We start from the raw sequence: 23,850 nt of genomic DNA, 5'->3' as shown, positions 1-23,850 counted from the left end.
TAATTAACATCAAAATTAAAATTTAAACCTGGCATTTTCATTTAAACAGAATTATTCCAGGCTTAAATAAATTCCAGAAAATTCATAAAATTAGCAGAAACTTAGGGAAAAATCATAAATTACTTGGAAACATTAATTACATGTAAATATATGATAACAACCCTATTTTAAACTCTTTAAATGCATACAATTTGGGCTAATTACTTGAGTTAGATACCAAATTTAGGGTGTTATTACTTATTCCCAAGTTTCTTTTTCTCTTCCCCTTTGGAATATCACCCTCTTACGATATCTTTTCCTTTGTATCCCTCTGTGTTTACGTCTATGTCCTCTCATCTTAGTTCATCTTCCTTGTACTAGCATGGGATGCATATAATGTTGTGTTTTTGATCAACCATTATTTACTCTCATATTAAGCTTCAAATTATGTTCACCCCAGTTAGAAAAATGAAAAAAAGAGAAGAAGAAGAAAAGAAAAAGAAGAGAAGAAAAATATTGTACGTTGTTTCTTATTATTTTGGAAGTATTTAATTTTTCTCTTCATGATTGTTGATCAAGTTATCATCCATGCTTAGTTGATGTATTCCATCTTCACTTATTTTCTCATACCAGCGAGGTGTCATCTACTCTTTTCGTGTATGTGTGGGAGTAATTTATCTAAGTACTCTAAGCCCATTATTCATACTTGACATACCTTTCATCTGTTCTTTTGAGCCATCCATCTTTCTCTTCTCTCTTTACACATAGTTAGATAGGAGCCTCGTCACACGTGATTCCTTGATACACAATTGATATTGTGTTTGTATGAAAAGTGAATAATGACTACCTCTTACTCTCAGGAGGGAGCAAACTTAGTGTGGATCCATCGTATGTGAGTGAATGATAAGAGCACACGAGGGAAAGCATTGCCTAGATTATAATATAATACCCGGCGAGAAGTAGGCTTCACTCCTCATGGCCACCAGCTCTTTCCAAAATCACAAGGGAGTCTCTAATATGCATTCTAGCATTACATGGGTATAATCGTACTTAAAGGTGTAGTTGATATCATAATTACTTTGAGCTCATGTTTTAAAGACTATAACGTGAATGGATCAACAAAGAGATCTTAAATACCGTTGCTAAGGAATTATCAATGATTTAAGTTGGGGCGGTCTGGTAACATGCATTTTTAGTAGCTTAATATGACCATATTTATTTACATGTTTATTTGAATTGAATTAATCATAGATTCATGTTATCAAGCTTAAAATGATTAAATTCATTTTTATAACGATATTATGAATTTCTGTATTTTTATATATTTTTAGAGATTTTTCTTACATAATATTTTGAAAGAAAACACTTTTTGGAGTCAGAATATGATTTTTTTTGGAACTTTTTGACATTAAATTTGGAAAGATATGATGTTTCTAAGTCAAAATATTTATTTATTTGTATTTTATTGCCTTTTATTTTATTAAATATGAATTTTAGAATATATTTTGGGTTTTTTTTACTTTTCCTGGCGCATATGACGTGGGCAAACCATAAAAGGAACTGTTTAAGCAACAAATGTGTTTCGTGGCCCAAAAAAGAGATTATTAAAATATTAATATTACTCTCTCATTTCTCTGTCCTTGGAATAGTCAACAATGATGATCAGTTGACGTAGCATCACCACAGAGCGCCACATGTACACGTGAAGCACACATGTACACATGGCACATAATGTCACATTTCTATTGGCCTAGAAGGAGAAATTGCTGATCTGGTGCCGCGTCATCTGCGTATTGAATAATATATTTAAATTATAAACTATCATTAATAATTTTTTGTCTTTTTCCATGGCAACACGTGGCACAATGAGAGCCATCGATCGCAGATGACGAGGAAGAATCTGAGCCAATCATCGCATTTAATACCCATAAGAGACAAAACCCTAACCGAATGATGTGATGGCACTTACAAGGATGATAAGAGAAATATTTGAAGTAGATCAATGGCTAGAAATCATCCCACTTCTAGGCTTGATATCTTACAATCCAGTACTTGAATCGAGCTGAAATTTTAAGAGCAGCTTCGTCTTTTTACCCTCTATCCATCCATATGTTAGATCTATAAATTGAGCCCCCATCTTTGTAAAAAACACCTTTAAGCTCACTTCCTCCTAGTGAGGCTGATTGAAAGAAAGTGAAGTTTTGAAGGTCCATCAAGTGTTCCATGGTGTATCAAGAGCTTAGGGAGGTTCAACAGAGAAGTAGGGAGGTTGATCTGCATCAAGAAGACGTCTTGATCTCGGAAGATAGAAATCTAAGGTTAGTATTTCACCTTACATTAAATCGTTTCCAACACACTTAGTAAGTTTATCCATCTTCACCATCTATCACCCTCATCCATTACCATCCTCAATCCACTCCGTCATCATCCCCTACCCATCCTCACCTTAACCTTCATTTCACGTTCTCTTTATACCATGACGATCTCATCATACATCTCTCTCCTTCCTATTTAAACCAACACATATCACTACGTCTCTCATTCTACCAACGGTCTACCTCGTTCTTGCCATCTTTATCACAGTATCCTCTCGCGTTTACACCACCTGCCACGCCATTGTTACGATCTCGTCTTGCTCTCCTTTATTGTCCATCTTAATCCCAAATTAGTAAAACCTAATTAGCCATTTATCATATTATTATCTACTCTCATCATGTGTTCACTAACGTATACATAAGTTCTCTCATTTTCACCTCACCCAATTGAGATCCTACTTTCCCTAATATATGTTCTCTATGGAGACGACCCATACTCATCACTAATGAATTAATTTATTTATGAGTACCAGTTATAAATTTTATTAATTAAACTCAAATTCTCAACGATGAAGTTTTTATCCAAATTTGAGTTTATCAGTGAAATTTATAAATTATTATCGATTAACTCAAAGATTAATGACAAATTATTATGCCAAAATTTTGTCGTCCATTGCTCATTTGAGAATATCTACACGTCTCACTCAATGAACTAAGAAATCATGGATTTGATCTATGCAAATGTGATTAAATCCATTATTATTTCATTTTAATTCTTATGCTACATGAATTTTATTAGTTTCGTATGAATCACAGCCTAAGAACTCAAAGGATATTTTCTTAAAATTCAACCCTAAAAAATTAATTTAGAAACAAGTATGAGGTATCCATTTTAAGTCTTTGGGTGCTTATGCTATACAAGTCAGTAGGATATATCATACTTATTAGTATCTTTTATATGTTTGTTTAACATATGTATTACAATAAAACATGGTATTTTCTTGATCAATAAACGAGTTTAGTTTATTGCCTGACATATTGACCTTTGATAAAGTTCCATTTAATTTCCAATTGCTAATGACTTGATCACTTCTACGTCATATTATTAAAATAAACTTAATACTTCATAAACTCCTATCATGTTCACATATATAATGTGTAATTAGTGAGCCACTTGAAGTGCCTCTTTCAATGGCAATTTTCCTTATTTTACTGTAATGAAATGTTTTAGATTTTTTGGGGGTAGTTGATAACCATAAATAATATGATACTTTAATTGAAATTTCACGTATTTTATAGGGTTATTTGCATGGAAATCATAACAAAGACATTTTATTATGGCTTATAATGAATTGTTACATATTTAGAATGAATTAATAATGTTATTGATTTATTTGTTATTTTTAACACGAATTCTGACATTAATTTATCAATAAATTACTTTATAACTTATAAAATATATTTTTTATTTAAATATTTTATGTACTCTTCCGAAGGTTTTTCTAATTTTTTCAGTTTATCTTGTCTTTTAAGAAAAATAATTTATAAGACAGAATATATACTTCTTCAATTATATACATATATTTTAAGGGTATAAAAATATAATTTATTTGATTAAATCCACTCTGTCACATTTCGCCGTCCAATTCTTCTGGATTGTGTCCTTTGAGTGTTGTCAGCCGATAATTGGATGCAGGTAATAATTAAAACGTGTGTTCCAATGTGATTTATATTCTTACGTGTTAGATTTTAAAATGCACGAGTAATAAAAAAAAGAACACCACTTTTTCGTAATAAATATGTGATCATCAGCAGGGCATGGGACATCATAGAGTTAATGAAGCAAAATTTTCATTTAATGCACCAAATTCCTTACTTCGTAAATTTTCTCAGGTACACATGGAAAAATCTGATCGGTGCTATGATTGGCAATTTAAGCAGAAATAGAGGAAAAAGATGGCAGTACATTATTGAAGAATATATTAAAGTGCAGATCAAGAAACTATCTTTGGGAGATCTAATGAATCTGCACCATATGGGTGATCATGATGAGGAGGGAGGAAAATAAAATCCTAGATTTCTCCAACTTCAAATCACATATCTAAAGATCCACATGGAGTTCCAGGCTGCAAAGACAAGGGTAGTTCTATATTTTCCTCATTTATTCATCCGCGATCTATGATCTATGATTTATAAATAGACTTCCATCCTTAGAAAATGTGTCCTTGAATTTTGTTACCAATTACAATTAACGAAGTGTTCAGGTCATTGAAAATCTCCTTTGTGTCTGTTCTTATGTTTGACAGATTGAAGGAGCAATAATTTTTTCAAGATACGTGAAAAAAAGCTTCACTTGGTCAGTTGGACATGTGAAAATGATATTAGTGTGATTTGCCTTTTTAAATTCATATTTCATTCTCTTTCCTAGTATGTCTTCATCGATAGCATAAGTATTCACCATTACCCACATCACCTCCAACTCCGCCACTTGTTGACACATATCCACTTCCATCTTTGTTGCCACTGGTGGTGGTAAAGAAAACAAAGCACAAAGATAATTGAATAGTTTGAAAAAAAATCTCACAGAGAAACTGATATACCTCGAATAAGTTTATCTTTTCTTATCATTTTAAGGTTCAATGATTTCCATACAATACATTATTTAATAATTTTCTAAAAATAATCAAATTATTTAAGAGATTTTTAACATCACAGATTAAAATTAGCAAATCAACATGTACAATACTATAGAATTAAATAAATATATAAACTTAACTTAGAAAAGCTTCAAGTAAAAAAAAATGACTTTCACAAAAAGATCCTCCTTGATTTCGCAAAAAATATTGAATTCCAGATAAAAACTCACGCAGCATACACGAAACCTTTATTGAATGGATGTCATATATTCTATCAGAGATTAATAGTTAACTATAAGCTGAAATATGAAACTAAGACAAGGCTCAATCATATGGAAGCAAACAATCAATAATGAAAGCAGATTAAATTCAGATATATTTACTATTCGGCCTACTAAAGCTGATCTAATTGGGATATCAGATAATTAAAGCTTTATCTATCCAGCAGACGTCTCTGTTTGACTCAATAACAAGAGAAATTCATGATGACAGCCTTTTAAATTAGACTGAAAAAATCAGTCTTAAATACAATAGTAAAGTTAGTATATCAATCACTTATCACTATTTTGAAATTGAATACTCTTCTGATTCACAATACACACACACACATATTAAATTGAAAGGGTGAGAAAATGCACCAATGATCTTTTAGTACATCCAGTCCCAAGCTCTAATCCGAATTTCCGGTTGATAAGGACCTTTGACTCTACTAGTATCACAAATACTATGAAATGAATCTGTCAATAAATTTGCTATGGCATGAGACAATACAAATAATGAAGGATATCGAAGAATGTCCAGATGGAGATTGCAAGTACAAAAGAGATGATGAAAGAAGAGAGCTAGGAGGATCTCCCAATCACTGGCCAGTCGCGCCCAGGGCTTTCTAAAACCGCAAACAGTGCTAAAACATTGTCCTACAGCTCAAGATATTGTAATTTTAGTGAACTGGAAAAACCAGAGAGGTGCCACACCAAGTTCAGGGTGCTCCGGCGGGCAAACCCTGGTGCCCTTTGTGAAAAATTGCCGTAAGATATTTTAAGTAGTTATTCTACGGTTTCCAAACATTAAAATATATTAAACATATCTCAACAGTATCATTACAAATCTTCTCAACATATATTATGTTTTCCCTCATCCCATTCGCTAAAACTAAGAAACCACTGCTTCCCTCCAAATTGTTTTTTGTTTTCATCCATAAAAAATAAATATCTATATATATAATTACATGAAAAATCTTGTAATTGATTTCTGGCTTAGGCTGTTCGACTTTTAGGCAATTCTATACTTAGTAAGGAAGTATTATAAATTTGTAACTTAATCTAGGAATTAACGACTTATGCCCTTCTTCCTTGACTATCAACTGGCCCTGTAGTTGGGAAGCTCATATTATCAGTTAGTAATGTTTCCTATTTCTCTAATGCGTATTTGAATGCAGAAGAGGTCTTAAAAGGATAATGAAAAGGCATAACTATTTTAAATATGGTACATAACCTTTTTTCTGTCTATTTAGGGTAAGCTACCGGTCAAAGAAGGTAGGCCCAGCTAATAAAATTCTAGCTGGAAAAAAAATGTAAGTTTCTTGAACTTTATTTATAGCCTGTCGTCCTGCTTTCTCCTATTTATTTGAAATCCACACATGCTTCAATGATGGGTGCGTGTGACATCCTTCCTCTTCTTCTCTCATAAGTCCTTGGGAGACTCATATCACAAATTTTACTGATCAAAATATGTTTATTTCTGAACAAATAAGCAGGTTTGGTTCGAAGATTTAAGCGGCTATTGGATTTCTCTTTGCTTCTCTAATTGTGATAACAATCATGATAGTGATAATGATGACAAGGACATCTATAATGATAATCATATTTGTGATTATATTATAATGACAACGAATGGAGCCAAGTAAGAGATAGTTCTGCCGTGCTAACCTCCTATCCCATGAGTCCTCTTGTCGAGGAGTCCTGCCTCTGGATGATGCAGCTTCTTCACCATGACGAAGATGGCCACTCGGTGGCTGATGTAATCAGGATGCCACTGGGTTTGATCGACGGTCCCAATAACAAACTCCTCCATGGCCATTTCCAAGAAATACTCCAATACCGCAGCTGCATAAATCATCATCAGCTTCTAAATCGTAAGAGGCGATGAACTGAACAAAAAAAGACTCACCATTTCGGAGCTCCCCAGCGAGAAAAATTGTGGTGAATCTGCCGGAGAGTTGTTTAAGTGTTGATATCAAATCCACCACTGCAGACTCACTGTAAACAACATCTGAGCCGACAACTGCAGAGGCCACTAACAGAGATCAGTTTAGGGTTCACATCCTGATGAAAATAGTGTGTGATGATGATGATGATGATGATTATGTTGACCAGGGATCGACCATCATCGTCATAAATCTGCTAAGTAAAAAAATCGTCATCATCGTTAACAGGGTTTGATGCCTTGACGTTGACATGACATTGATGACATAGACAATTTGTCAAAAGCATTTAGAAAAATGAAGGTTGATGTAGTCAACTTCATAGTCAACCGACCATCACTGGTCAATCACATCATCGTCTGCCTTGCCCCACCATCGTCAACATCAACAGGTGATGCAGTCAACATCACAGTCAACCAATCATAATCCCAAAATCGTCAACCGTCGCGTCATCATTAAGGAAAATGAGGATCAATGACTAAAGTGGCTAGCAAACAGAGACCAATAGGGTTAAGCATAACTGGACTACAATGAGATTAATGAGAGGTCAACGTTTTGTCTTTGACAGCATCAACATCATTGTCTGTCATAATCTAAGTCAGATGTCCGGCGATTAAAAATTTCCCATCGTAGTCATCATCAATGGCATTAATAACAATTGATGATTTTAAGAAAATTTACTGAAAATGAGGCTTTACGATGATGGGCCGTGTCCCATCATTGTCAACATCAACCATCAAGGGTGATCCTGCCAATGTCACCATCAATGTCCACCATCCAAAAGTCATCAATTGTCATGTCATTGACATCATCAACAAGTTTCGTTGACAATGATGCGACGGTTGACATAGAACCAAGCTGTGTGTGCAGCTGAGAAGCAGATTAGCTTTGGTCTTACCAAAATCTGGCGGGGGGTTGGTAAGATCTGGATCGACGTCTTCACCCCAAGTTAGCTCACAAACTTGGGCCGATCCATGTTCATGTTGTCCTGTGGCATTTGCCTCAACGTTCTTCTTCAAAAGCTTCAACCTATCCGGTAGATCTGTGAGCACTACTCGCGCTCCCAGAAGAGCTGCCACACATCTGAAACCACCAAAGAAATGTTAGCGCCAGTATAGGTTTGGCATTCATTAATGGGTCAATCAACGTCATTGATCCCCGTTGACGTTGACGCTGACTTCACAATTGACAATTTTTGGAGGACTCCATTGGTGGTTGATGTTGACGATGATGGATGGCTGGCACATCTGTCATCGACAACCGCCATTTTGATAAATTTAGTTGAATTTTTCAACATCATTTTGATGTTAATGCCATCAACCGCTGCTGACGATAATGATGACGACGATGGGAATTTTTGAAAAATCGCCGGAGATATGACTATGCTAGTCATTGGCGCTGACACGTTCATCGAGAAAACATCCATGAACAGTCAACATAATTCTCAAACGTCGTCGTCATCCAGATGTGCCCAAACCTAGAACCAAGTAAAATCTCAGCGACATTAAATCAAACATGTTATGTGGATCGATGAACTCACCCGACCAATCCGCAGCCTGAACCGAGTTCAACGACCCTGTTCCCCTGAAGAACAAGCCTTCCCGAATCCACGGCACTTTCCAAGAACTTTGCAAGAACAATTCCGCTATCCCACATCACGGCTCCCGTGACGCCCGGGACGCTCTTCCAAACATCCGCAGGTAATTAAAAATAAACTAAAGCGAAATCGTGAGATCAAGATATAGAATTAGAGATAATTACCATGGAAGAAGGCGTCTGAGAGATGGTGATTTGGTGGCCGCAGGCATCAAGACGGAGATCCGTGGAGGATTGAGAAACGAAGAAATTAGGCTTGACGAGAGTAGGCTGGCGAATCGCCCACAGCAAGAAGATTGAACCAGCTGCATCATCCAACAGCTGAACATCCGCCAAGTACGATCCGATCCTCACAGAGATCTCCGTCGCGCCATCGCCTTCGTTTCCGCCGGTTGCAATTCCCGCCATGGCCAATCGATTTTGATTTTCAAATTCAAGGTTTTATAGAGGCAGCTGATTTTGGGCAGAGACGTGGACGATAGATAGCGAGCCACGTAGCCGACTCACTTAATAGGCCTCGATCAGCCAAAGATTATTGGGTCGAGTCATTTCCAATGGTGAATCCTTTGTTCCAACAGTCTAAACACAAGTAATTAATAATAAAAGATGGCAGTTGCGAAGATCACGTTTCTTTCAAGTATCTAGTTATTTATCTTGGCCCTCTACATTGTTATAAACATGGCCAGTTTTCAGTTTGACGACAGGTTTTCTGAAATTATAAATTATTGATGGTAAGTCAATTATTAGGGTTATCTGAACTTTTAAAAAATATGAATTTTAATGTTGTGTTTAATATGAATTTTAAACTGTTGTATTTAATGTGAATCTTTTTGTGTATCTTAATGCCTGTATGATTCTGGGATTGGTGACTGCCCTCCAACTGTATGGGTTGGATTTATGTGACTCTGATAGACTTGTTCATCTTGAGTGGCATATTCTCTAAAGAGAAAATATTATATAAACATACATACATATATATATATATATATATATATATATATATATATATATATATATATATATATATATGCGCGTGTGTTACACACACATCTGTACCAAAGGGTTTTCATTTATTTTATATACATGTATATATACATACATATATCTCTATACTTAAATTACGATTTCATCATCTCCTATTTTTTGCTAAATCTACATAAAACCACTTACACGATTTAATTGCATTAATTCTTGACTTTACATCTATAGGAACAACAAATTACATAAAATTGACTTTATTGGATTACATTCGTCAACTTACATTGCTGCACAAATAATTCTCATTGAGTTTCTGTAAATCCATGTATCTTTAATGTCTCATGGGAAATCATCAGTATCTTTCTCATCTTTATCCATATCCTTATCTCTATCTCTATCTATCTCTATCAGTTTCACAAATAAAACAACGACTTTAAACTAATTATTATCTGTTTCATCACACATACCTATTATCAGTTCAAATTAATCAATGAATTATTTTCACAGTGATTTATACTAGAAATAAACAATACACATTGATTGCAAATATAATATTTCTAAACATACTGGGCAAATTAAAGAAAAGAAGATCTTAAAAAGGCGACTGAATGGGCTTACCGGGATGCCCGGGTTGGTAGCCCAGGCCCAATCACCGACCCAGCAGATTCAATTAAATTAGCCTAATCATAGGCGACGAAAAATCAAAATTGGGTTATCTTCAAATCAATTGTGAGGCAGATACTTCGAAAAGAAATACGATAAATATGAGACAGGAGATAAAATACGAGACAACAGTATTCAATAGTAACCTAAAATATTTACCACATATGGCCACATAATACAGGAAAGAGGAACTCGTGGAACAACCTTGAGATGTATTTCCATAAATCAGGGGCTGATTGGAGATTGCGACTTCTTAATCTATCTGGATTTCTTGGGGAGAATCTTCGTCAGAATCAGGATCAGCAGTAAGTTCTTCAACGGTGGTTCCAGCTGCCTCAGCTGTTCTTGCAATCCAATCCTTTAGAGGTTCCTCATTTAAGTCAAGCCTCAGGAGGCCAGCGAACATGCCACCCAAGAAAGCGATCGGTTCCTGGAAGAAAGAATTTTCTGTTCATCATGTTCGTTTCGGTCAAGAAAAATCAGAATGTTGGAAACGGTTTTTATTTTTGTTAATCCAGGAACTTTTTTAATCCTCAATAGAGAAATACAGATTGAATAAAGCGTGATGAGGAAGTCAACTTGAAACTACATCAGATTGATTATTGCTGGTTTCGAAAATAAATCCCAAGAACTAGAGAATCTGGAATTATGTTGACAGATTCTACGAATCAAATGGCCGGTCATTTAAATATAATTGAATTTATTTGAATAAAACCCTAGTGCATAACAATCGAATTGCATCTCCGAATCGATAAATTCCGGGAATCAAGAATTAGACAGCCAGAAAACAAACCGAACATTCGAATCTTTTGAAGAGGACTTGGCAAGAAGGGATATCCAATCAGTCCAATGGTTTCAAAAAAAAAAAATTCCAATCATTACAAGCGCGACGCATCGGCATTAAATCGATAAGCGTGTCAAAAAAAAATTCCAACGAAAAACAGGGCATCGAATCGAAACATGGAAAAAGAGGCGAATTATTACGACCTTCAGTGCTTCCTTGGCGATAGGGTCATCCAAGGGGTTTAAAAAGGCTTGTATCTTCCCGGAGCCCGTTCTGATTCCCGTCGATGACAAAGCCCGCGAATTGAGAAGAAACACAGAGCGATTACTCGTCCTACAAAATCCGCACTGTCCTCAACAAAAAAGAGATCGCCAAATGAGAAATCATGAGCGAATAAAGAAAATTTGAAATTTTCAGTTCATAATCTCGTCTACATACCTTCAAGGGCTGGTTGTGGCGAAGTGAAGCGGCGGTGGAGGCACTCGCTGCCATATCTGGCCGAGCTCAACTCAGGGCGAGAAATCTTCAGCTTCGTGGACAGAAGAACCGCTGAACCGGCTATTTATAGTCGAGCCTGTTTGGGCTGCGATCGCAACGATTTTAGAAAGGCCCAATGAGCCGGCCCATTCTTACTTCTAACTTATTAGTAGTATAATTATGTTCAAGTCCGAAAACACAGTATATTTTTATAGTTAGGTCCGCCTGTACCAAGCTTATTTTTTCTATACCGTATTAATGGCATAATTACTTTATTCTCCATTCGAATTTATAGTCGTGTCTCTCTTTGTTTGGAAATTTGGTCTTCGTCGAATTGGGCTGGGCTGCCTCGCAGCTGTGCGCAGAGAGACAATGGAGAGCTCTGAATCTACGTCCATGGAGGCTTTACTTGCAGGTTGATTGTCCTGTTCACGAAGTTTTTTTCTTCTCGATTATTTGTTTGATTTGATCTGTTGTTTCCTTTCTAGCCGTGTCATTCATCGTATGTAAGCGTTTCATATCCGACGGCGAAGTTTTTGGTCTACTCTGTTCATCAATCTGTATGATCTGTTGTTTCCTTTCTAGCTGTCTCATTGATCCTATATTAGCGTTTCATATACGATGGCCAAATTTTTAGTCCACTGGATTCAGCATTTGATATGATCTTTTGTTTCCTTTCTAGCCGTGTCATTGATCGTGTGTTAGCGTTTCATAGCCGATGGCGAAGATTTTGGTCTACTTAATTCATTAAACGATGTGAATTGTTGTTTCTTTTCTAGCTTTGTCATTGATCTTATATTAGCGTTACATATCCACAGCAAAGTTTTTGGTCTACTTGATTCAGCAATTGATAAGATCTATGGTTTCCTTTCTAGCTGTGTCCTTGATCGTATATGAGCGTTTCATATCCGACGGCGAAGTTTTTGGTCTACTTGATTCATCAATCGATATGATCTGATGTTTCCTTTCTAGCCGTGTCATTGATCGTATATTAGCGTTTCCTTGAGGCTGTATAATGCGTCTGTTTGCGTGTCTCGATTTCATTTGGTGAATTTTTCTGTGGACTCTGCTATTTTATTTAGTTCATGCGGAGTTCCGCATCGTTGCGCAAGCAGCTTCAAGTCGCGTGGTTTTCTTTCTTAGATGATGTAAGTTTCTTTAGATTGCGCAATCTTATGTGAGATAAATTGAGAACGAATAGAAGCGATTAAAGGAAGTGAAATGCGGTGTTTTTATGTGATAGTGATAACGTCAAATGAGTCTGAAGGCGGTGGCAGGCACGTTGTAATGAAAATTCTGAAGCACATAAACCCTTGATAAGAAAAACTAAGGCAGTTTTGTATTCTTGGAGTAATTCATCCAACACCTGTTTGAGCGTCAGGATGAGACACTAAATAGATAATAAGTTGGCGCCTAGATCTCCAAAGTGAAAATTATCTTCTTTAGTGTGGTAGGTTTTCTAATCGCATTCAAGAAATCCATTTATAAATGACTAATTTTCCCTGCATTACATTTTTACATTATCACAGGGTTTATGGGGAAATTGCCCTATTTTAGGTGTTGCATCATTTTAATATATGGTTTCAGTTGCATGATTCATGGGGTACCCTGCTTTCCTGTGTTGTTGGTGGGACATGTAGCATATTGTGATATATAATGTAATGATTAGTCAGTCCCAGAAATCCCCGGAGTTGTTTTATAGTCTTCGGTATTGGCCAGCTCTGTGCAGCCTTGATTTTCCCTGCATCAGTGGACTCTCCCAGGGCCGAGATGCAGTGCCGCAAGAACTCAATATCATGCTGGTAGAAACAACATTTCTTCAAATTAACCGTGAGCTCATTGTCTTTCAATATGTCTAAGACCTGCTTAAGGTGGGTTTCATGTTCTGCAGCATCCTTGATATATACTGTAATCTCGTCAAAGAAAATTAGTATGAAGCATCTCAATTGATTTTTAAAGATGGAACCATCAGATACTATAACATGGCGGGAACTTCTGATAATCTGAAAGACATCACTATAAATTCATTGTGTCCCAGATGAGTTTTGAAATCCATCTTGGAGATATCATCATCATGCATCTGGATCCGATAATAACCCAACTTCAGATCTAATTTAGAAAAACTAAAGCTCCTTGTAGTTCTTCTTGTAGCTCATCCACTGACGGTATAGGGAACCGTATTCCAGTATAATGTCAAATTTCCCCATAGCCAGAGGTAAGAAGTCTTTTAGTATATCTGAATTTGGCATATGGAGAGTCACGTTCAAGCATATCCCTCTGGAAGATTTGAGGAAACCATCTCCCAGCATTAAGTCAAACCTTGGCCCATCCAATATTGGAATAGCTGCAATAGGTAATATAGATGGTTTAATAAAATTATGTGTGGCCGCTCCATCTATCAACACTAACACGAGCGCTCCATTTGTGTAACCCTTTAGCTTTAGTGTGCCCAAGGATGAAAGTCGTTGACATAGTCTGAGATTCACTCAGGCCAAAAAAAAAGGCTCCTTCTGTAATCAGTCCCATTTCATCAGAGTTTGCATTGGGTAGTCGAACTCTTCAGCTAGTTCATTCAGTTCATCCCCTTTTTGGATCAATATCAGATTGAGAATTTTTTACAAGGATGACCTGGTGTGAAGCGATGGTAGCATAATCCCTTGTATTTCCGATGCTGGAACTCCGTATCCATGATCCATAAATTTTGACACCTTGGAAATTTGTCATTGTTATTCTGCATACTAACTGAGGAACAGAGTTGGATGAACTACAATTTCCATCCAAGTTATTAGTAGGCCGATTGAAGTTGGCCTCCTGCTAGCGAGTAGATGTTCCATTGCGAGCTCTTTGACCCTGCTGATATTGTACTCGCAAATTTGCATAATGGGGAATATTCTTCCAGGCTCTGTATAAGACACCCTGGTCAGTTTCACCTCTGATGGATAAATCCTTCTTGCCAATTATATGATCTGCCCTTCAGCACTTCATTACCAGTGGTATTTGAAAAACTGTAGCTTCAAACTCAGTGCAATATTCATGCACTGAAGTCGTTTGCTTAATTTAAAATAAACTCTGATACAGTGAGTGTGTCGACATCCCATACCTCTCTATGAACTGGAGCTTAAAGAAACTAAGTTAGTGGAGGTTCATCCTGATTAAGTACAATCAAATGCATTTTTATCTTTGTCCACCCGAAAGTGTAAATGAAAAGAATGCTCAAGGCTTTTCAACCAAGGTTCATGCTGGTAACCGTCGAAAATGGGGAGATCTCCTCGTTTAAACCTCGATTTATACTCTAACCTCCTTTCATGAATTTGATGGTGATCGATGTGTCAATATCATTTTGGTTCATCCTCTCCATGAGTAGTAGCAGCAGCTATCAGAGCCTTTTTCTTCATTCCAGCAGATATAGCAGCTAATTCTTGCATCAGATGTTCTAGTGCATTCATTACTCACTTCTGATCAGCTGCGAATTTAGTAGCCAATCCCTCCACCTTTCTTTCTGATACAATCCCGGCTTGTGAATGTGATTGATCCACCCTTGTAGCATGCTTTTGGAACCAAAATGATATTCCAAACGATCAGTTTTGTCCACAGACATTTACACAGAGATGAGAAGGGGGGGAGACGAGAGGGAAGAGAACGGGAATGGTTGAGAGGATGGCAAAGGATTCCAACGAACGGTCGTTGCTCAACAGGTGTACGATATTGGGCCTGGGAGCACAGAGAGGGAGAGTCATTACCGGAACGGAGCAGAGGAGAGGGTACTGGAGGGACTTGCAAGTGATTCTTCTTCCTGCCCTACCTCCAGGGAAGAAGGGCTTAAGTAGGGACATAAGGGGGTTTTGCGTGCACTTCCGGGTTGGGCCGCTGTCGGCTCTTCTTCCGGGCATAGTTGCGCAGACGGATCATATTACTTTCCAGGTCAGACATGATTAACTGTAGATCTGATACGATCTCAAACCCCCCCAGGGTATCTTAGCCATTTTAGCCCATTAGTAGCACTTTAGTCGTTTGATGTTTAGGTTAGATTGCTTCCTTTTTCTGTAAGTATGTGTAGTCCTCCCTTTAGCATGGCAGTCAAGACTTAAAGCAAGATTGGCCTCTTGGCTCACTATCTCGATCCTCCAGTGTCGGTTCTGTCCCCTTGGCTGTCCAGCGATCCCCTATCCCCGTGATTGTCTCACCGGATCTTCAGCCGACTCCCCTCCAATCTGATCCCTACCCCTGCCGTTCCGTTCTCTTCTAGTCTTCGACGATCCCCATCCCTGTGATCGTCTACCCTTCACTGCGTCATCAGGTGGCCTGTCCCTGGTCGATCCCTGCCTCCTCTGTTTGACCCTCCCTATCATTCCCGTTTCTACTCTCCTACCGGAGAACTTCTATGTTGCCTCGCCTCGACTTCCCTCCCAATACAAACCGAGATCAAGGTTCTTATCAGTACCATATAGGCTCTAATACCAAAATTGATATGATCACAGGTGTGGAAAAATAATCCTGTAAACCGTAGTCAAGAATTACTATAAGAGGAAAGATATCCTAGAATTTGGTGTCCAGATGATAGATCCAATAAAGGAAAAAGCAGAAAGAATAGAGAGAGTCTCCTGCCATCGTTCTGGCCGCAGCCTCAGACCAAGAGAATGAATCGATCCCTTCTGCTCACTCTGTCAGTTAATTTAGAGTTCCCGCTCCCGCCTTCCCTTGTTTGAATTCTCAAATGTGTGGTCTGGTACACATGTGACTCCTCTTATCTTCTTACGCGATTGATGGGTCCCTGGTTGGACCATAACAAACTTGCCCTATTTTTTGGTGTTGGATCATTTTAGTATATGGTTTCAGTCGTATGGTTCATGGTTTGCCCTGCTTTCCTATCTTGAATCAGTGTCAAAATTGAATAAAATCACTAATCGTGACTTGCTTTGGATAAGTTCACATGCAGGTTCATGACTTTCAATATTTTTAAGTGTCATTTATCAAATATAACAGGTGTGATACTCTTGTCTACTGCTTATTTATTATCTTCATGGATTTCTCTTTTCTACAGAAGCTGCAGCTTTCAGTACGGATGATAATGAGGTTGGTTCCATCTTGAGACAGGGAGATGGGTTAGGCACTCGTCAATGCTTGCATCAATGTGACCGTCAACGTCAGTGTCAATGCCCCTTGGTGATGTTGGTGATGAGGTTGATAAATTTTAGGGTGCTCGACGATGACGATGATATTGATTAGGTTAGCACTGACAATTGACAGGGCCAAGGATGGGGTATCATATACATTGATGCTATCCGTCAATGTCAGCCACCAACTTACTAAATTTCTCATTAAAATAATCAACTACTCTGTAAACCTCAACCCGTCTAGTTGAGTTGAAGAGGATTGATGTTCATAAAAACATTCTTCAGCATAGATGGTTGACGGTAATAATGGCCTTCAATGCTATTTAGGTCGTCATCTGTCATCATCAACGTCCCATCAAACTCGTCGGGAGGTGATGGACTCTACAGGGGGATAGTCCTGCAATCGACTGCTCCAGAAATGTATCGTTATTTCTCATTACGACGTTTAAATTTCTGATGCAGTCTGTAGAGGAGAAGGTGAAGAAGGCACTTGAATGCCCCTGTGTAGCCGGATTAAGAGCGGGTCCTTGTGGAGTACAATTTTCTGATGCATTTGCCTGTTTTTTAAGGAGCACCTCTGAAGAAAAGGTACCTTTCGGCCTAGATTTGGGAAAACTTCCCTTCTCACATTTGTTTCTGCACAAACTCAAACAATTTTAGTGTTCTCAGCATCCTTTTCCCTAGTCCATGTCAATGATTTTTTTAATAGTGCGTGCCTTATTTTAAAAAACTATTTTATTTTATTTTCTCTTTTTTTCACTGGATTTATGAATTCATTGTAGCGATTATGTATGGTTTTTCCAGGGTTCAGACTGCGTAAATCCCTTCATAGCCTTGCAAGACTGCGTTAAAGCATACCCAAATGCATTCTCCAAGGATCTGCTTGGCTCTGAGGAGAGTAAGAAGGAAGATGATGTGGTTTCTGCTAGCTTCAGAATTATCCCTCCCTCTTGGTCTAGAAAATCCAAGAATAGGAGCTAAATTAATGAGGTAAATTTGTTACTTTGTCCGGTGGAGTTTTACTGCTGCTCATTTTACTATTCTTTGAATATTTCATCAACCATCTGAACAAATATCAGAAGCTTTATACGTTGATGAATTTTAGGGGTTGAATAGTGCCAATAAGGACAGGGAAAAATTTTGGTGTAGATTTGGAAGGGAACTTGAGTTTGATTTATTAACGAACACGTTTCTTATATTTATTTGTATTTTAATTACTTATCAGAAGAGGGGGATCTAGAAAATATGTTTCAATAGACTTTTTTTATATTAAAAAAGCCACTATTTAAAATTCCAAAACTTCCCCCATTATGTCGTTTTATTTAGAAAACACCTTTATTTCGCACTTATGGCTGCTGCTTGCGTTCGTTGTCATATCATGATAAACATATAGTTAATGTATAGATGCCTGTGAACCCGATAGAAACTCTATAAAAATTTGAATGCCATTTTTTTTTATTTTATAATGTATATAACTAATTATTCCTCGAAGAAGATTATTCTAAAGGGTATATGTATAAATCTTGATCCTCAATACCATTTCCGCACAACAGAACACTTGGAACAATGCTATATTAATCATCATAAATATCTAAAATACAAACGCTTTGTCTCTAGATTATATTTGAGGAGGCTTCCCTTAGTATATTGATTGAAGATGTAGGTGGGACCCTTGGGAAAGTTTGCCATTGATTTTTTTTGAGATTTATCGCCCTTTATATCATTCGTTTCTTCTTTTTTCTCCCTCCTCTCTCTCACCTCCTTATCTATATCTCTCTTGATCCCCAACACCATTTCCCTACAGCAGAAGATGAGGATTTTTTTTACCTAATCATGATCATTTCCAAGATATGATCGGTTCATCTCTAGATTATATTTGAAGAGGAGCCATCGGTATATTTATTGAAAATATAGGTAGGAACCTTGGGAAATTTTACCATCCCTTCTTTCCTATTTACACTTTTTTAAGATTTATTCGCTTTATATCATTCTATCATTCTTTTCTCCCTTTTTCTCCTTCTCTCTCCTTTACTTTATCTATATCTCTCTCCCCCTCTCTCTCCTCAATATTCAAGAAAAAAATAATGATCAGAAGCTGCCAGGTAAAGAATAAATAGTGAAAATAACTTGGAAAAATAGGCCAACCAGGGGATGAGCAGATGGTCTTAGAGCAAGAGAATGCCTTCATTTAAAAATAATCCAGATGGGTGGAGTACAAGTTGGCTGGGAAATGGTCATCAGTAAGTATACAACACAAAATCAAAGGCCCTGGCTTCGAAGCCGATTTTCCTCTCACTGTTATTTTGGCCTGAGATTAACCCCATCCTATCTTTTATCTAGAGCTGCAAGAATTCTGGCAATACCAGGCCCAAAAATAACAGGTCATAAGCACCTCAGAAGCCTAAAAGCAGATTTGGATCAATCAGAGGTATTAAAACATACCCAAAAAAATTATGAATTCCTGAATGAGATAAAACCAGGGAACATATTCATCAGATCTTTCAACTATTTTTTCAATAATCCCTTCAGTTATCTTTAATGCCATAAATCTGTTATTAAAAAAAAAGCTCTCATGCAATAGTGATCTGGAAATTATGTTTGTGATGCCCAAACTCACAAGAATTGAGATGCTGGCTCGGACTTTATTTCCTATAAACATAGGTCGCTTAATGGTGATGAGGATCCAAGACTGATCAACACATTGATATAGGTTTTGTGGAAAAATGATTAAGAAAGATGCGCCCGTTTACGAAAAATATATTGTCGTTCTCTTGTTTGAAACTATTCTAATGATATAAACCTGATTTCATTTCCATCACCATCATCGGTACTTCTGTCGTGTAAGAAATCCTGCAAGGAACCATCAATGAATTGTAACCCTGGTGTATACCCAACATGTGTGTAGTGGTAACAGAGTAATATCAATTTTGAGACCATATTTATTTCTATGCCCTGATTTTTAATGAATAAATGAGTTCAGATCATGCTTCTTCAATTGCTCTTTTAATTTCCAAAATAAAAATACATTTATTATGTTTTGCTGTTCCTTGCCAATGATGATTCCTGTGTTTCCTTTTGCTGATCCTTTTTCTTGATGGATATATTCTTTTGAGAAACTTTAATTTGTAAATTTTCACAAGTGTTGTACCTTAGTGTTTCTTCCTCCTGCCCTGAATGATAACTAAGTTCATTAAATGACCATTTTCCCGTTGATGTTTGAAATTCATGAAAAATGATTATATTATGAAAGGCAGAAGTTTTTCTAATGGTAATACTAATCAGCTCCCAAAATGCCATTACTAAATGTTCTGAAAATGATTATTTCATGATATAGTTCCCATCATTTCTCATATATTTGATTTTGAGGAAGAGAGACATAATTTTAGATTCTTCAATTAGAGAATTCTTTGACTCATATAGGAAGAGCCTTGTCTTTTGCTCCTTTGTTCTACCACTGAGACTCTGAATATATTTTGTATTTTGTGTCCTATCACCGAATTACTAAACTAATTTGTACCCTCTTTTTTCACTCTCTTATTTCATTTTGGAAACATCAAAAATATTAACACTAGGCTATTACATCATGATTGCATGATCTAAGTTCATAATGTCATAATTATTATCAAAACTGTTTTACATAGTTAGAAAATTTTTCCATTAACATCACAATGGAAGTTATTTTTATTAAAGCCAAATACTTCTAAAATTTAAAATCATAATATATGAAAGTTTCACCATGAAAAAACATCTTTAAACAAAATGTGGAGCAAAGGATTTAACATGACATTGATGTTTATTTACTTTTGATGAAATTACCAACTTGTAAGTGATCTCCCCTGTAAGAGATCTAGTGCAATGTAAATGTTTTATCTTTGTATTCAAGCATTAAGTTTAAAGTGATTCTATTATCATATAAAATATATATATCGAAATCATTTACACTTATATATACACATATAAAAGATGTGTCGCTATAGAAATTTGACAAACTATTTTCCATATTTTCCATTATTAAAGTGCCCGATCAATTAATAATAAAGTCAGATTTGATACAGGCTAGTGTATTATATTGAGAAAATAACTACCAGGGCTTTAATTTTATTTTCATTTGGGCCAGCACATATTTTAATTTTCACCCATACAATTTTTTAGAAAATATACTCTAAGACCATAGATATTTAAGATTATATATTTTATAAGCTGATACTATTCAGAGAAATCTTTGGATATCTTTTAGGAAAAGCCAATCTCTCACTGTTTAGTAAACTTTATGTTTGGTAATGATAAAATTCATTAGAACGTCCCTGGATGCCTAATTTTAGGGTTTTTTAACTCTGTAAAATTTAATGATATATCATGATTATGCAGGATAAGTTATGAATACAGCTTTTTTGTAATTATGATGCTTATGGACTAAACCCAACTTGAGTTTTAATTTTAGTGTCATCAAAGAAATTTATACTAATTCTTACTTTTTTCATGGTTCTGGTCTGGAATATATTAACATTAATAAAGGAATGAGGTGGGAGAGATTGGATATGATAACTACTGGATTGCTCCCACATGGATGAGGGATGCCCTTTCCATTTTTACTGATGAGGAGGCCCACCTGTACTATCTCCGGATGTCAGACAAATCCATAAGTATGGAAAATTCCATAGACCATTTAGTACAATGAGTTCCTGCCACTTGGAGCACAAAAATGGTGCCACTTAAACAGGAAAGCATGGTCCCAAGGACAGGGATAATCAGGATTATCCTTAAAATCCACTCAAGAGGAGGTGTCCATGACCCATTTTTTAAAAAAAAAAGACTATGGAACCACATAAAAGAGGTGATCATCCAAATGGAAAGAACCACTCAAAATCATGGCTACAAGGAAATGAATGATGAAGATTAGTCAGATTATATTCAAGAGAAGGTCTCCATGGTCCATTTTGAAAAAAAATCTGGAACACCAAATAGCTGGAGCACCCATCCAGGTAGACTAAGCCACTCCATTGAGGGGTACTTGTCCCATATGTATAGAGCAGTTATGCATGGATATGACTACTCTAATATTTGTCATTCATTTCAGACAAGATCAAGATTATCCAAGATTCACGAATGTGAGGAGTTAATAAAGACCCTACATAGCTTTCTTGCCCTTGGAGGGAAGATATTGTGTCATAAGTGATCTGGAGTACCCTTGAGGGTTTCTGAGATTGTGAATTTTATACTTAAGATATACTCTCATTTTGTCAGTATCCCAAAGTGTGAGGATTAAATCAGTGAAAATAATACAAATTTTAGAATGATATATTTAGTTCATGGGTAGATAAATGAGTATTTCTTAGAAAAAGATTGGAGAAATCTTTGGACGACATGATTAAAGCCATCATGGTAGATATTTGGAGGGTATAGTGAAAAATAGACCTGAAGGAAATTTATTTTTTCCTTGGTAAGCCCATCTCACCTTCATCCTAAATAAATGTAACCTAGGTTGGACAGTATTTGTCAGAAAAGCCCATCTTGTGGATTTAGTTAATCCCCAAATTCCCAATCTGAAGATCTACGTATGGCCATTCAAACGGCAGCTGACACTGTGATAAAATTTTAGCCCCACCCATTAGTTAGATTTTCACATATGAAGTTGTATATCCCCAACATTAAAATATACTTAATACGTGATAAATTTAATTTTAGGGATTTTACAGTCTTTGATTCAAATTAATTTAATAGATACATTTATAAGAATTTACATCAACTAATTGATGATGTGATAATAATTTATCCCTGCCCATTAGAAATATTCTAACGTATGGAGCTGTATTTCCAAAAAATTAAACGCTAATTTAATATATGAGTAAGTCAGATTCAGATACCTCTAAATTATTTTATTCAATTTATTTTAATTGAATGTAATTCTAAATTATTACCTCAATATTAAGGTCATCTCCTAATGGTGTTATTTATAGAGTTCATGTTATGATTTTGGGAAGAGAGAGAAAGAATTTATTAGAATAAATTAATGCAAATGGAAGAGAGAAGTATGAGGGTAATATAGTTTTTTAAGTAATCAACCACATTATTTAGAAAAATAAATATTCAATTAAAAATTTTCAAAAGAAATTATAACATTCCAAATATTTTATATTCAAGATTCTGGTTTTGGATTATGATGATAATCCGAAGGCAGAAAATAAACCTATTCCCTATGTGTGTTAATATCTAGGGACGAAATCATGAAAAAATTTGGGATTAAAAAACTAATATTGGGTCTTCATGCGTTAAAAATACCAGGAATTTTGTAGAAGCAATGACTCAAGACAAACTTCATTAAATAAAACCCTAAATATATCTATCTGTGTGGACCTTGGTAAAGCTATTTCACTCAGCCAGACACCACTGGAAATCTCTAAGAAGAGAATATATTGATGAGAAATATGTTTAGAGATGAGTAAATCTTTAATAGAATGCCTCCCTCTCTCTCTTTATAAATTATGGGTTTATAAAGATATTTCTTATTTTCCCCAGAAATTTTACATGTAATTTGGTTGGTACATCATGTGTTCTATCTCTTGTAAGCAAATGTTTTTGACCTTTTAGAGTCCTGTGAAAAACATTCCTGCACAGTCATCCATCCGGAATCACTCCCATGGCAGCAATTAGGGAATTTTACCCACCCATAGGATAGAATGCTACGTCTCTCACTTATTATTTATTTTCCATCATGTACTTCCATTTTCTCATATTATAAACTAATCTAATAGGTATCCCTTATTTCCAAACTGTTTCCTTCTTAATAGAGTGTTATTTAGAGAATAAGTCCATAAGATGATAATTAAAGGAACCAATTATTAAAAATACTTAATTTCATGAAGTCAATTACTGTAAGTCCATGATTTGAGTAAAAACCATTCATAAGTAAATAGTAAGTAGGAAATATATTTTCAAATATTAATCGTGGAATAAGGCCATGTGCTGTTTCATAAAATGAAACCATAAATTTAATAAAATTAAATTAAATAGTTTACAAAGTGAAATTAATGCACTATACAATTCAAATACCATGACATAAATTTAACATTTTTATCATAATAATATTCTATGATCAATATTTAAT

At 35.9% G+C, this 23,850-nt stretch overlaps 3 protein-coding genes across 3 annotated transcripts; 1 reads left to right on the top strand and 2 right to left on the bottom strand.

Annotated features, from left to right (window-relative positions):
• Positions 1–6,700: 6,700 nt before the first annotated feature.
• Positions 6,701–9,159, bottom strand: LOC144711912 (S-adenosyl-L-methionine-dependent methyltransferases superfamily protein). The gene is made up of 5 exons (XM_078586052.1): positions 8,895–9,159; positions 8,674–8,816; positions 8,032–8,216; positions 7,100–7,213; positions 6,701–7,035 (listed from the first exon to the last, which is right to left on the bottom strand). The coding sequence occupies exons 1-5, from the start codon at positions 9,135–9,137 to the stop codon at positions 6,854–6,856; spliced, it is 867 nt and encodes a 288-aa protein (XP_078442178.1). The 5' UTR covers positions 9,138–9,159; the 3' UTR covers positions 6,701–6,853.
• Positions 9,160–10,449: 1,290 nt separating this feature from the next.
• Positions 10,450–11,710, bottom strand: LOC144712329 (UPF0426 protein At1g28150, chloroplastic). Its single transcript, XM_078586573.1, has 3 exons — positions 11,593–11,710; positions 11,358–11,501; positions 10,450–10,800 (listed from the first exon to the last, which is right to left on the bottom strand). The coding sequence occupies exons 1-3, from the start codon at positions 11,644–11,646 to the stop codon at positions 10,624–10,626; spliced, it is 375 nt and encodes a 124-aa protein (XP_078442699.1). The 5' UTR covers positions 11,647–11,710; the 3' UTR covers positions 10,450–10,623.
• Positions 11,711–11,942: 232 nt separating this feature from the next.
• Positions 11,943–17,926, top strand: MIA40 (Cox19-like CHCH family protein). Its single transcript, XM_078586355.1, has 4 exons — positions 11,943–12,046; positions 16,673–16,704; positions 17,208–17,333; positions 17,550–17,926. Exons 1-4 carry the CDS (start codon positions 12,004–12,006, stop codon positions 17,724–17,726), a joined length of 378 nt encoding a protein of 125 aa, XP_078442481.1. The 5' UTR covers positions 11,943–12,003; the 3' UTR covers positions 17,727–17,926.
• The last annotated feature ends 5,924 nt before the right edge of the window (positions 17,927–23,850 follow it).

Source organism: Wolffia australiana, chromosome 14 (genome assembly GCF_029677425.1).
Source record: "Wolffia australiana isolate 7733 chromosome 14, ASM2967742v1".
Taxonomy (NCBI): domain Eukaryota; kingdom Viridiplantae; phylum Streptophyta; class Magnoliopsida; order Alismatales; family Araceae; genus Wolffia; species Wolffia australiana.
Note: the sequence above shows the minus strand (reverse complement) of the source record. Positions and strands in the feature narration are given on the sequence as shown.

Excerpts from the sequence above, each read along its gene's own strand:
- LOC144711912 (XM_078586052.1), bottom strand. The coding sequence starts at position 9,137 with ATGGCGGGAATTGCAACCGGCGGAAACGAAGGCGATGGCGCGACGGAG. Across the intron at positions 8,817-8,894 it reads CTCAGACGCCTTCTTCCATG|AGCGTCCCGGGCGTCACGGG; the intron begins GTAATTATCTCT and ends GATGTTTGGAAG. Across the intron at positions 8,217-8,673 it reads TCAGGCTGCGGATTGGTCGG|ATGTGTGGCAGCTCTTCTGG; the intron begins GTGAGTTCATCG and ends TGGTGGTTTCAG.
- MIA40 (XM_078586355.1), top strand. The coding sequence starts at position 12,004 with ATGGAGAGCTCTGAATCTACGTCCATGGAGGCTTTACTTGCAG. Across the intron at positions 12,047-16,672 it reads CATGGAGGCTTTACTTGCAG|AAGCTGCAGCTTTCAGTACG; the intron begins GTTGATTGTCCT and ends TCTTTTCTACAG. Across the intron at positions 17,334-17,549 it reads GGAGCACCTCTGAAGAAAAG|GGTTCAGACTGCGTAAATCC; the intron begins GTACCTTTCGGC and ends TGGTTTTTCCAG.
- LOC144712329 (XM_078586573.1), bottom strand. The coding sequence starts at position 11,646 with ATGGCAGCGAGTGCCTCCACCGCCGCTTCACTTCGCCACAACCAGCCC. Across the intron at positions 11,502-11,592 it reads GCCACAACCAGCCCTTGAAG|TGCGGATTTTGTAGGACGAG; the intron begins GTATGTAGACGA and ends TGTTGAGGACAG. Across the intron at positions 10,801-11,357 it reads TCGCCAAGGAAGCACTGAAG|GAACCGATCGCTTTCTTGGG; the intron begins GTCGTAATAATT and ends TCTTTCTTCCAG.